The sequence below is a fragment of the Electrophorus electricus genome, chromosome 11 (genome assembly GCF_013358815.1).
Source record: "Electrophorus electricus isolate fEleEle1 chromosome 11, fEleEle1.pri, whole genome shotgun sequence".
Taxonomy (NCBI): Eukaryota; Metazoa; Chordata; class Actinopteri; order Gymnotiformes; family Gymnotidae; genus Electrophorus; species Electrophorus electricus.
Window position 1 is genome coordinate 2,418,849 of NC_049545.1, and position 14,664 is coordinate 2,433,512.

The 14,664-nt window shown below is 42.6% G+C and overlaps 1 protein-coding gene across 1 annotated transcript; it reads right to left on the reverse strand.

Annotated features, from left to right (window-relative positions):
• Positions 1–352: 352 nt before the first annotated feature.
• On the reverse strand, positions 353–14,664 carry pgbd5 (piggyBac transposable element derived 5). The gene is made up of 7 exons (XM_027000483.2): positions 14,061–14,664; positions 8,135–8,565; positions 5,668–5,802; positions 3,720–3,900; positions 2,585–2,782; positions 749–854; positions 353–582 (listed from the first exon to the last, which is right to left on the reverse strand). The coding sequence occupies exons 1-7, from the start codon at positions 14,359–14,361 to the stop codon at positions 387–389; spliced, it is 1,548 nt and encodes a 515-aa protein (XP_026856284.2). The 5' UTR covers positions 14,362–14,664; the 3' UTR covers positions 353–386.

Here is a 14,664-nt window from a genome sequence, read left to right on the forward strand (position 1 = left end):
TACCTCAGGGTTCAAATTACACAAACACGACATCACTCTGGAAATAAGTGCACATTCACAGGGACACGTCTTCGTGTTGGCATGCACCAGAGGGACACAGAGAGAGAGCTGAATGGCTTATATACAGGCGTCCTGTGGTGTACAGTATGAGGGAGCTTTATCATAGAGACATCGCAAGGTGTGGCGTTAAACACGAACCCGGATTTAAATCATACCTTGGCACGGCTTCAATTTATCACAGATAGAAAGTGTAGAAGGTGTTGAAACATCCAACTCAGATGTTCTCGGCGCGCCCGTGTGTGGTCATGTGCATGTGCGTGTGCGTGTGCATGTGCGTGGGGGGTGGGGATGGGGGGGGGGGGGGTGCTAGACAGCTTGTGGTCACTTCACTGGGTAGGCGAGCAGTCGTCCAAGTCCAAAAGCTCCTTGACCAACCTCTCGCCAAACTGGGCTCGGCTGTAGCGCTTGACGTGATAGGCGTCGGACATCTTGTAGAGAATGTAGGCGTTGTTGATGGCAATGCTGATGGTCAGCCAGAAGACCTGCTGCCACGTCTTATTGGGCTTGTGGAAAATGAAGTACCTGAAGTTCAAGACACACGGGACATCAGCCAAAGACATCAGCCAGGCGGACTGTGGTCATTTGTAATAGTGATTCCATTATTCTGTGCCTGCCATGGGTGGTGGCGTATGAGATTCTGATGATATAGGGTGGAGCAGGTGGAGAGGCTCTAATCAACTGGGCTTACTTGCTGTACTTGTCGTCGTATTTGCAGATGTAGCTGAGATGGGCAGCAAAAGCCTCCACCGCCAGCGGACAGGGGATTTCCCCACTCTTCCTCTTAATGATCATGCCTAGAGCCCAGAATATGAATGTCAGCATGGACATCAAGCAGCAGGACATACAGCTGACCTGCAAGCCCCAGGCCAGAAGCTCCCTGACCCACTGCATGTTAACATTAACAGCAACAACAGAGAACTCTCGTTGTTCAGCCTCAGGATGCAGTGTCTCATTTTAAATAACATTTTCAACAAAAACAAAAGGCTTTAGACAAGCACTAAGCTCAGTACAAGAAAGAGTAGGGCATGTTCTTGGGTTTGTGGGTCATTATGAGTACGCTCTCATTGCAACAATTCAACAGATTAAAACAATGGTAATTTAAAAAAACAAAACAAAACAAAACAAAAAATAACACAACCAACCACTAAGCCATGAAGATGACTGTAGCAGCTTTCTGCTTTTGGATCTAAAACCACTCACTGCCTACTCACTGCTCCAAACCTAAAACAAGCTCCCATCTGTTGCATTAAGGGGCTTTCTGTGTATTCCACTGAAACACACTCTAGCCACCAAGACCCGCATGCACACGGGCTGGCACAGCATATTTGCAGAGCATACAGGGGCAGGAAGTTGAGGTGCACTGAGACCAGGAGGCGAGAGAGAAAAGTCACTGCGGTTTCACTGCAGCAACGCCTTGGGCTGCAGGGCTTTGCTGAAACGCATCTGAACCCATGGCACCGATGTGCAAAAACTATTTTCCATGGCAACCGTCTGAAGATTTCCAGTCGATGGTTAGTTGCTGGACCGCCTACCAGCCAAATGAAAATTGAAATCTATAGGAGCCATCACCTGTTGCAAAAAAGTACAATAAAGTACTTGTTTTTGTATTTGTGTTTTGAAGCCGGTGATCAATAGCTGTTGTTAGACACAAGAAAGGTCCTTTACCCTTTCTAGGTGCATGAGTCATGTTTCATTCTTTTACCATTTAACTACTTAGATCATACCTGTCCAACTTCAGCTAAAGAAAACTACATGAATATCAGATTCAACACTGCCTAGATAAAAAAGAAAAAAAAAAAATAGGACAAGCTCCAACCAACCCAAAGTCTTTGCCTGGGGTAATAGCAAGACTTCCTAAATTGTTATATTATTAATCTCGCCCCCACCCCCCACCCGCCCCATCAGTCAATATGTCTAAAAATAACCAATAAAAGTGGTCCTGCCTTACAGCTGGTTCTTTGCAACCTTGAATTCAGGGGAACATGGTTAAAAATACATTTTCTGCAAAATTCTGGCATCTATTAAAGAGAAACGAGAAAGTGGTTGTGGCTTTAATAAACACACCCTGTGCCAACAAACTGATATCAAGCTGCTGTCAGGATGGATCAGGACATTGCATTAAAAGAAAAGTGAGAAGCATTGCAGAGAACATGAGGTAACAGTTTAGCTCCCTGTAATTCATCAGTGTCCAGTGTTGTTCAGTTGATCCTCGCACATTAGTGCAAAACTCCACTGAGCTCTACTGGAAATGGTTTCCAGGGATTATATACGAGCCTCAACATCTGCATACGTACTGACAGCAAAACTGCCCTCTTTGTCTGCTGTCTGGAATTTCAGCATTTGGCAGACACTCTTATGCATATTTATCAGCATAACAGTAGGCAGGCACTCTTGGAATCAAACCTTTGACCTTTCTGTTGCCAGCATTACACTCCACTTGCTCTACCAGGAGATATACAGGAGCAGAAAATGCGTTAAATTGCATAAATTAAGTGTCTGCTGGCTTCGGTGTGTGTCTCCTTACCTTGCTTGGTAGGCGAGTAGGCGTTGGTGAGGAACCTGAAGTTGCCCTTGTTGTACCAGCTGATGAGTGACGTGCTGCCCTTCATCTGGATTCGGGAGTGGCCCCGCTGCTGCGGACCGTCGGGGTTGCGGAGCATGGACTGAGGCAGACCCGTGCAGTCGCTCTTCCTGGTGCTCAGAAGCCCACAGCAGTAGATGTCTGCACAGTGCAATGAGGGTAAGGCCTACAGCAAGCTCTTCCAGCACTTTTTGTATTTTCCACTGCAAGGACACCATGCTCAGGTAAGCAGGGCAAAGTTGGGTTTTATCCCTGGAAGCTGTGTTTGAAGTTAGCTCCCATCACCCCCCGCTTCTTCCCCCGTCCAGTAGCTGCTGTGTAATGGGGAGCTGCTGTGTAACAGTCACCTGGTTACACAGTCGCAAACACTATCCAAAAACCAATGTCCTCTATGTCATGAGTAGATCTTGGGCTGATTTTGGGGCTGGACTTAATGTGCGCTGGGCACGTTTGAGCACCAAATAGTGGTGCCAGATGTCACAGAGCAGCTGCCACAAATCGAGATCTGATCATTCCCCTTTTTGAGTGTCCCCACCAAGGCCTGACCACCATCAATGTGCCTTACCATTAGATCTGAAACCCTATACTTTAGGATTATTTTAGATATGCAATGTATGATTTCAATGTTTAAGTCTAACAGTTGAACTATCGTTAACTTTGTTGAGAAAACTAAGGATTCAAACATTACTGGGTTTTGATATTATTATCAGGCATACATGACATATGAGATACTATGATAAAATTAATGTAAAATTAAACAAACATTCTGAAGATTCAAGGTCACCCCAACTGATTCTGCTCATTTGCATCCTGCCGGAGTGTCTTGCTGTGGCTAATTAAAAAGCACAAGGCTTGCCTAACCATAGGGGGAGATCAGAGTCATTGAAGGAAAAGACAGAGCTGACAAAATGAAAATGAACAAAGACAGAACATTACAAAAGCCTAATAAATCTGAACACCGTTGACACATAAAAGCTCAGAAAACATTCTAAAATTTACTGCACTGGAGCTGACTGGTTATCACCACACAGAAAACCATGAATGCTACACATTAGTGTTTGAGAGTTATGGTGCTCACTCTGCTTCTCAAACTCCTGGAAGAGGCAGAGGCTTGTGATGCTCGGGCCAGTGAAAATGATGGCCCCGCGGCCTGCCAGGTTCTGACAGAGTTGCTTGGCCACCAGGCTGTGGAGCTGGGGTTTGTTCTTCAGGGTGTCGAGCCCATCTGGGCCAGGGCCCTCCTTCAGATGCACATAGATCTGAAAGAGGAGACATTAGACACTCTCAATCAAACCATACTTTGTTAATTAGGTGAGATTTGATTAGCTACAACTTGTTTTACACATGAGTAAATATCAAAGCATAAAATCAAAGTTCTACAAAAATACAAGGGCTGAAATAGTCAGTGGAGAGCACACAGAACAGTGAGATAGGAGAACACTGCCTGCAAGCACAGACATGCCCCTCATCTTACACTGATCTGAGTGGCCCAGGGTGCCACTCCTGGACATGCGGCCAGAGTATACAGTGCAGAGTCTGGCCACATTCCCAGAACAGGGACGTGGACTCACTCTCTGTGTCTTGTCAGTGGGACCCTCTAAACTGAGTGTATAAATGCTTAAAAAATGTTGAGGTTTGAATATTTCAGTAAATTAATCAAGATACAAAACAATTGATGCCATTTTCCTCACGCTAACTGGAACAAAACAGAACCCACTGTTCTGGCACTCAGCCTTGGGCTCTTTCCCAAGTACTTTGCTTTATTAAACACAAACCAAGAGCAGAACACCATTACTTTAAAGGCTGTAGACTCTCTTTTACCCTGTACATTTTGAGAGCAGATAAAACATCCCAAAATATCCCATTTGATTGCATCTCATCATGCCACCTGGCCAGTCATTAAAAAGACACTTAAGCATGTCACACACAATTTAGATGAAGTGTCTGGTGTCCTGGAATTGTGTTCAAGACACATGACTAGAACAGACAGTGGGAAAGTACTTATATACACACACAATTATGTGACTAAAATGTCAAAGGCATCATCAAATTTTAGAGCAAGGAGGAATCATATAGTTGTTTTACATCACCGACCAACTATCAGAACTGCTTTTACTGTCATAAAACTCAAACATGGGATTAGGAGTTTGACTGTTCTACATAAGGCACAAAGACAACAACAACAAAAAAAACCCACAATGTCACAATGTTTAGTATCGATGGGAGACCATCGATGGGAGTATCGATGGGAGACCATTAGATCCAGAGGGTTGTTTTGTTTTTGTTTGTTTTTTTTGTTGGTTTTTTTTTTGGGGGGGGGGTTGCTGTGACTACTTATATATGTGAAGGGGAAGGTGCTGAACTGGTGCCATGTGTCTCATTGAATTCTCAATGAAAAGGTTGTGGAAGCTTTAGGGCAGAGAGCATTGTTCACTATGTCAGTGGTAGTCAAGACCTTGCTAGTGTTGGGCCACCACCTGCCCCGTTAGCTTATGCCAATTTTTCACATTTGTGTTTAACTCACACTGGCCAGTCTCCAAAAGAACTGGTTCAGGTGTAATTGAGCAAAATCAAATTCAAACTTCAAGGGAGGAGATGGGATTCTGTTCCTCTGTTCCCTCCCAATCTGACAAGTAAGTAGCACTCTTAAAGAGGTGGACAACAGCTGGCGACATAAACCTGTATAGTTCCAGTATGTGAGTGGATTATTTACATTTAGCGCACAAAGCAAAATGTATATTGTGTCCAAAGACATTAATCAGATAGCTATCAGATTTCTTGTAAGCACACAAAAATCAGCATCTAAATGCTACGATTTTTGTGCGGATATAAACAAATCAGAGAGCTACCCTACTAAGAAGCCCATTACTCAAAACACATTTTTTTTACCTTTTGTAGACAAGGTCATTTATTTTTAATTACTGTATTATTCTAAACACTGCCTTGAAAGCGTAGCATATTGCCCTCTGTGCCATATCAGGGGTGGGTATTACATGTCAGGGCTGTGAGCGAGGCACTGTGGGTACCTGGCAGATGAAGCCAGTAGAGCTGCACTGGCGTACCCATAGGCTAAACTTCCTCTTCTTCCTTTTGCGCAGCTCCCTCTCCGTGCATGTGGTGATGAAGACGGGATCCTCGTCAATCAGGGGCTCATGAAGGACCTGAAGGATAGCACACCTGTCACGCCGAGACCTCAAGCAAATCAGCAGGCACAGCATTTCTTCTGGGACACGCAGGGTTAATTCCGGGCCATCATGCCTTCTGAAAGATGGCAGATGGCTAGCACTGTTCCAGAGAAGCAAACGACTTCCTCGGTCTAACATGGGATCATCTAATGAGTAGATCGGTACCAGAGTCAACATTGCAGCAGTGCTGACTCACTGATTCCCAGCTGTGTCTAAGCAGCTGCTCACGGAGAGTAATTGAACTGAGCAGCTGACACCTTGCCAGTGAAGGATTCAAAATCTTTGGAAAGTCATAGATCTGGCAAAGAGCTGGCCTAGTGTACTGTGTGTTGCTAAGGCAACATTGCCATGGAAGGGGGAACCAAGAGAGCAGATGGTGTTTCATTTACTCATGATAGACCAGTGGTGTCCCTCAACTGCTTCACACTGGGGATCGTGTAAACACACCAATAATAGATAATGGAGCCTAATGATTTGAAGCCTGTTTGACTCTTACCTTTTACAACTGCTTAACTCGATATTGCGTGTAAAATGGCAAGTCAAAAACACAAGCCCTCCAGCACCAACTATGGAAAAAATTAAACAACTCACAGTTTAGAGTAGTGGAGAATTGTCATTTGATCTAAAAAGAGCAGATGTATGAACACAGCCTTATGGGGGACTTTCAGTTCACACAGCTAGACCCTAGAGTAGAGCTTTTATAAGCTGCTTTCAAATCAACTCAATTTCTCCATTTGTGTGAGAAAGAATAAATGAGTGAGCTTCTGCCTCTCTACTGGGTTTGTGTTAGCCCATAGTCTAAAGGTACTTTACGGCAAAGAAGACGAGGCTGAATTTGAGACCTCATGCAAAATGGTTTCTGCATCTGAGTTGAGTTGGGACAGAATGTGTGGCTGAATTGGGGGTGGGGGTGGAGGAATCATGGGAAGTGAAAATCAAGTTGGCACTACTATATTCACATTGGCAGGTCAGGCACACCATTTGTTATTCATAAACAAAATCCTTTTCGGTTCTGCGTCTCCTGAACATCAGATCATGCACAAAGTAAGCTTCCTTTAAGGAGGACATGTGAGTTACAAGACAAACTAAAGAATCCCTCATGGCTGAGTCCAGTGTCTGCCTTCAGTTTGCGAATGTATTCAAGATGTATTCATTAATTTCCTTCAGTTTCCTCTTATCCACAGCAATAATAACGAATGTGTCTTTGATTGTACTCAGAAACTTTCTTGGAAAAGTAACAGCGATATAAAATATTGATGCTCCGATATTGAGTATTGATATTGCTAGTTCATTTAGAGCTCAACCCTAGGCATTTGCGAGGCGTAAAAAGGAAATTGTACACTGTCACTAGAAAGCTGTCAAGGGCTCAGACATAAAGCAGCAATGCCCTCGAGACTGGACCGGACATGTATCTCTGAGGTAGTCAGAAATGGCAGAGCTGAATCTACAAAGAAATTCAGGTCATTCTATGTATACAGAAAGATGCCACAGATATTCTATCAGTCAGTTGTGTCTCGAGCCATTTATGCCATAGAGTGTCGTTAAGACAGAAGACGGTAGCAGACTGAACAATGTAACAAGAAAGGCTGGAGAGGACCTGGGGAATGTACCATTTTTGTAATCCTCCCTTCTCTTTCTCTCTCTCAGTCTTTCACTCACAATAACAAACTGGACTTGCCATCTTTGACAGAAAATGCACATGCTGTGTGGACATTTCTGCCTGTTATGGAGGAGCAGGCTCACACTAAATCTATTCAGGGAACACATATTCAAAGCAGTCCTGGAGTCAACCTGCCTATTTCAATGGCCCTCAACCTTCAAACATCTAATACCTCAACATATGCAAACATCCAGCTACCTCGCTTGTCCTTGCTTCTGGACTTTATTGCACCGTGTCATCGTAGTCACTTTTTTTGTCTTCTTTTTTTAAAAGCATTTTCATTTAATGCGTCATAAAATTTTCCACTTTTCATTTTTAATCGTTTTAGGCGTTTATTGCCAATTGCTCTACTCTAGCGTATTGCTTTAATGTTAAAAACAGCCATTAGTCTAATGTTTGTTGCTGACCAGACTCTCTAAAGGCATAACAAAACAACAGATGAATTAACATAAGCTGCTGAAGACATGATGGAAAAAGCACCACAGTGGCTTGGCATGCCCGTGGAAAAAAACCCCAACCCATTTACTAATGTTTGGCTTCCCTGCCCAAAGATACTCATCGTAAAGAAGTGAGGGTTCATGACAGTAGTGAGGAACAGCAACTCACTCAGTAACAGTAACCTAAGAGCCCAGGTGTCTGCTTTCTTACTTGGGTTTGTGAGGGCCGGAACGTACACCCGAAGCTCTGCTGTAACGAGTCCAGGAAGGGTTGGATCTTGTACAGGCCCTGATTGCCCCCTTGACTTGAGCGGAAGGCCACGATATGGAAGTATTTGAGGATCTTCTCAAAGCGTGCTTGGTTCATCTTCAGTGCAATGCTGCGGTTGCCGAAGAATCCACTGCTCCAGATGCTCAGGACCGACTCGCAGCGGTGCACGCTGGTGGAGATCACGAAGCCGAGGAAAGCCTTCATCTCTGTCACGGTCACACTGGTCCAGCCCTCATCGCTGCCGAAGCGCTCCTGGTACTTCTTGGCATACATGTTGGTCTGAGTCACCATGTTCTGGATCGCGTTGTCAGGGACGAAGAGCTGGAAGAAGTCCATGGCTGTAGATGTGGCCGCCATTTTCTGGGTGGGACCTGCCATTGGAATTTAACAAATCCAAGTCAGTAGGAAATGCCACACAAAAACATCTTCAGCTGACTTTGGAGAACCAAAGAGTTGTGAACCAATATTTTTCTTACAAGTATTCAGGCTTAACCCTCAACCTTTCCTCATTTCACATATTTAACTTCACTTATTTAACCCAATTGAAAAGCATTAAAGTATTTGTTTTTAAAACAGCATATAACTGAATGTTACAACTGGTTGTTAGTGGTAACCACTCAAAAGCACGCATGTTATGATTGTAGTCTGCAAAGTGTTAATGCATGTATGCATAACAAGGGGTTGTGACAACAAGACTGTAATGCAGTCATGCAGTGTAGACAGTGAAGGAGGCAACTACCTTGTTCATTGCTGCAGCAAAACCTCAACACTGATAAACATCAGCAGACAATAAGCAGTTATGTAATTACACTAACTACAACAAATGAGCTGAATGAGTCCTCACTGACATTTGGGGGACAGAACAGTGAGTTCTAAATCTTTTTTTAATGGTATATACAGTTTTTACTGTTATAAATCTTTTTAGTGGTATATAAAGTCCACTACTTTTTGGACTTTTACATTGCAGGATCAGGAATCAATGCTTACCAGAGTCATGATAAGTGAGACCCACCAAACAAAGCAATGACAGAAAAATGTCTTAATAACACTTGTAGATTCTGCCATAGCAACGAAGTGAGATAATGAATGAGCGTGGGACTGTGTGGAACCATGGTAAGCAAACTTTATAACACTGTTACCCAGGCAAGCTAAATAAAAAATGGGAATTTTATGTGGTCTTATTTTTCATGCAGCTGTGCTCTATGCAGGATTGGGGAAACAAGCAATTTAGAGTCAGTCAGCAGTCCGCAGTCATTGTTAATGCAGCTGAGGTACCAGGTGGTGTATCTGCTCTTTTTCTGAGCTCCATTAGCATAAGGAATTGGGAGGCAAAAGACAGTTTGAACTCTGGTTCTAAAAGCACAACGCTATTGTACTTGGTGAGCCATCCTTAGCCTAATACATGTCAAAAGAGAATCTAATGCCCAGATTTCTGTCACAGCCCTTTAACACCTGTTACTGAGTGATTCGAATGGTTTGCAATAAGGCAATGAATGTCAGTCACAAATCTTGTTCCTTTCAAGTTTGTCATAAGTTGTTTGCTCTTTTTTACCAGGTAGGAGCAGTCACTGTGCAGATGAAAATAACAGCTTCAGTCAATGATAAACCCGAATGGGGGATTTGATCAACATGAATAGAAAACTGGGGCAATTGCTGATTGTTTGCATCAGTAAAATTTGGCCTACTTACATGCACAATTCTCCCAATATATTTGAATACAAAACAAACCAGCGTAAATCCAAGTGAGCACAGAATGTCTGTGATTCCATCAGAAGGAAGTGCAGATGGAGTCATCTGTATTTGCTGCATCATAGCTTTGGCTTGTGGTATAAGGTCAAGAGATTGTTTGACAATATTTCAGCATTAGCATTTACTCAGCCCTGCAAACTTTGCTGAGCTCTTCTAACAGAGGTCATTGAAACAGCAAATAATAAGTACAAACCCCTAACTGAGCCATACCAGTCTTATGGGTTAATGGGTAAAAGCTAGGCGCAGATGTTACTCGGAAAGTACATCCAAACATGCTCATCCATCTGTTCATTCTCTTTTATCTGATACAACTAATGGCAATTCTGTCAGTCAGAGGTGATAAAAACAGCTAAGGCAAACACGGAACAAAACCGGCCAGCCAGTAGGGAGAATAGCTCAGTAGGGAGAATAGCCCATTAATAGGATATTCAGTCATGGTTTAAAATCATAGCAGAACACAGATTTGCAGATCCAGCACTAAAACAGGAAGTCCTGTGTACTGTACTTTTTGGAATATTCAGTATGTACTATTGGAGCTTCTTTATATGGTGTCTGTGTCACTATGGCCCCATGTCCCCAGGGGGAGCAGGTGAGTCATATTGCTTGAGTGCAGCACTGGACTTGAACACCATAATGTTTAAGACATGCAGTGTAAATGTGATATGGCCTTGGTGCCAAGACAGAACTATGAAAAAAAAACAACCAACCTTGGGTTGAAGTATAATGTTTAGTGTGTAATTACTCTTAATGCTGCAGAAAGCTTATATTTCACACAGAGTACAAATGAGCCCTCCAGACATTACTAAGATAATTTGGGATTGTCCACTATTTGCTGACTAATTATGGCCCTAACTGTAATCCCAGTTATACAAAAAGTGATAAAAACACGTTCAGAAAATGTTCAAACCTTTGAAGTGTTAGATCAAAATATTATGTAAATAGATGTACTTTAGTCTACTTTATGTAATTATATTAGTCATAGTATCTTACCATTTTAATTCTGCCAGTGGCCCACCTCAAAGTCAAACATAATCAAACATAAATATTCCAACAAGTTTTAGCCTTTGTTAGTTTTATAGCCATGTGATTTCAGTATAATTTCACATTGGAATGGAAAAGAGCTGAAGTATTCTGTACAATTAAGCAGTAATCACCTCATTACATCTCTGTGGCTCTTTGATTCACCTTAAAATGAGAGAAGTGTTTGACATGCAATGGCCGACTTCACAACAGGAAAGCTGGTTCCATAAATTCAGCATTCTGTCCCCTGGTACCAAAGGAGTAATTATGGAATTGAGTAAACTACCAGTTCTGTCAAGTAAAGATTCCTAATTTCCATTACAAAGTGTATACACTAAGGTGACATACACTAAGGTTTTATTTCTCCAGTTTATGACTCAGCAAACAGGGCTGTAATTATAGCTTTTGTTTATCATGTACTGTGTGTACATGTTAATATAAATACAAAAAGTTCATGTGCAAATAGACAGTGTGCCTTATTGCCTTATTGGCAAATAGACAGTGTGCCTTATTGCCGGCAAGGTCTCTGATCATAGAATTCAAATATGATTTCGCTGCATGTGGATTGTGTGATAGATTCTGATATGCTAATGTAGTTTGCATTGAGCAGCACATGCCAGGCTGCACTTGGCCAAGTTCCTAGCTCTGCCCAGAATAGCGCTCCACTATGGCACTTTTGTCAGACGGAGAAAGGCCCAGTTTACCCAGCGTGGCAAGGCACTCTGCGATCAACAATCCCCCAGCCTACCCAGCCACTCGGCCAGTGGAGGCTGTGTCACGCATGACAACAAACAACACCTGGACATCTTATACAAGATTGGAAGAGGAGGCGTCTGTTGGGGTCTACAGGACTCTTATTTCCACAAAACACAAATGCATATCGATTTTCCATACTCATTCTGAAGTCATTCTGTATGTATCTTTAGTTACATATACAAATCATTTTAAGGAAAAGTCACAAAATGCACTAAAATAATAGGTCTCTTCTAGATGTTTTTATCATCCAGACCTGGACGAGGAGACAGACTGTGGCTTACAGTTGCATACATGCGCCAAGGGCCCCAGTAGTGAGATACACTCAGTGGCGGGCAACACAGTTTCAGGTGGTTACAAGCAGAGCAGCCTGCAGCCAGCTATGATAACCAAGAATGGAACTCAGCCTGAGGTCCTGTGGCTTAGGGTGTCACTGGTTGTCAGGTGCCGTGCGGGGTCCTGAGCCTGAGCAAAGCCTGCAACCAGATGGCCCATTTTCCTCTGCCGCTGACTGGCAGAAGACTCCAGCCCACCACCGAGGAGAGATATGGCATTTATAAACAACCACAGCTGCTCGGTTCAAAGCAGGGCCTGAAACTGGGGACTGACAGACGACAGGATCCATAGTGTTACTTCAGATCCAGCCTTCTGATTCCTGAGCTCTGAATATGCAAAATCTGCAGAAACTAATTTGGAGGAAAATGGATCAACATGTTTGTGGTTTATAACCAGATAAAAATTCATTATTTTATGTCATTGTCTATTCATTTCAGCTAACAATGAAAATATGTATTCACATTTTTAAAATGTTGCTTTTATAAAAATGTGCCAAGTACAATTTTTTCAAGCGAAATATTATAGACCTTATCTTCAAATACATCATTGCAATTCAGATCTAGATGTCATTAGATTGACCTGTAGTATAATGTTCCCGAAAACAGCCAATTTAGTTGTGTATGAGCCATAGATTTAATATGTGTGCTACAAATGACTTGTATATGGAATTAATCAATCTCCTCAAAAGCGTAAGTCTAAAACACATAGCATCTAAAGACACAGAATCATGAAGCAAATAATTATAATAATAATAATAATAATTTCATAATAAATATTCGTACATAAAACTGATAAGAAGAGACTTAATAATGTAGGTCATAACTTTGTGAAGACTTCGATTTACGTGCAAGCATGTCCATATTAATTGGGTTGTTTTTTTTCAGGCAGGCCTGAGTAATATGCACAGTACTGTGTCCATATCGTATGTCCCTAATATAGAGATGGTGCCTGATGGTGCCAATTTTCACCAATGTTGGTGGACCCTTAACCCAACACATATTCAGGATGTATGAACGTTTATAGATCGGCCTGCATCATTTTGATCAAAATAACATTTGTTTAATCACGTGAATACTCTGATTTGGCAAAAAGGCACTCCCACAATTTTTCATTCCTACTTTACTCATTTTGCTGTGTGCCAAGAACAATGCAGCAGTCTGTTACATTACAGCCAGCTATGCCTTCCTGAACATTGAGCCATAATGTTAGCCTTACTGAACACCGAGCCATAATGTTAGCCTTATTGAACACCGAGCCATAATGTTAGCCTTACTGAACACCGAGCCATAATGTTAGCGTTACTGAACACTGATTCATAGGTGCCTAAGCTTAGCAAGGGGATACCACAGTTTCCACAAACTGGGGCATCCAAAAAACAAACAAACAAAAAATTAAACAGGACGTGTTTTCTGAATATAAATATAACTGCCTTCATAATTGAAAAAAAATGCAATAATTTCATTCTTATCCAATCATGATGTTAGAAGTAATGGGGTTTTAAATAGGGTGACAAAGTTTTTTTTGTTTTTTTTTTTATCGAGTGACATGTAAATCAGTTTGTATTAGCTACATCAGTCAATACTAGATATATTTGCATTCTACACAGGTGCTGAAAGCATATTGATTTGAATTAATGACACGACTACCCACTATGCAAAAAGCATACAGCCCAGTTTACTGCACTTAATTAACCTATACCTCATCTGACAGACAATAACGAACATTTACAGGTCCTTGATAGTTTTGCCGATATATAATATAGCCTACATGTTAAAAATGTCTATGACTTTTATTAAAAAGTAACAATTTTTTTTTCAATAACATAAGAAGAAGTAATGAAAAATAAAAGACTTTCTGTGTGCCATATTAATTTAGTAAATATGTACTACTCGTTCTACTCGCTAGTCTCGACCTCCGCATTATTTCTAGCGACTTATATATTCCAAAATGACTTTGGCTGGGTCGCAGTGTGGGAGGAGGTTCTGTGGAGATCTTCACACCAACTCACCATGCGTGTCCGTATACTGGGGGACGCTGATGTCTTGAAACGCGTGGCTCCATCCCTCCTCCTCCGCCTGGCTGTTGGAGGATGAGCCAAGCAGCCCACAGGTTGGACTACTCCCTGCATCGCTTGCCTTCGCGTCGTCCGTGTAGTTGTCCGAATTCGAGTCGCCCGTTGTACTGTAGAAGGGGTTTTCGCTACTGTCGTCCCCAGACTCCCCAAATACATCGTCGGATATCTGCAAGCTCTCATAGCGAGAACGGGCCGCCTCAAGAAGAGACAGCCCCTTTCTCCCACACTCCGCCATCACTCAGACCCAGTGGTAGTACACCGTGCAAGGCTCGGCACGCAACTGACCTCCTTATGAGCGAGACTTCCAGCATGCAGCCTGCCTTCTTCACTCCTTAACACTACTAACGCGCAGTGTCCGGGTACGCTTCAAAACGACGAGAAACGATGCGGCTCTCGATGGAACTGAGCCGACGCAAACAAAATGGGAGCTGTTCCCATGAACAGTACTGAAATTGCCTTAACCTCTCCGAAAAAAGACCCCACAAACTATCTCGATATCAGAGCATCCGGGTTGGGCGTGCGTTTGTCTCTCTCTGAG

Bases quoted from the DNA above. Each gene is read 5' to 3' on its own strand.
- pgbd5 (XM_027000483.2), bottom strand. From the start codon at position 14,361: ATGGCGGAGTGTGGGAGAAAGGGGCTGTCTCTTCTTGAGGCGGCCCGT. The intron at 3,901-5,667 runs GTACCCACAGTG...CTCCTCTTTCAG, and splicing joins CTACTGGCTTCATCTGCCAG to ATCTATGTGCATCTGAAGGA. The intron at 583-748 runs GTAAGCCCAGTT...CTTGAACTTCAG, and splicing joins TACGACGACAAGTACAGCAA to GTACTTCATTTTCCACAAGC.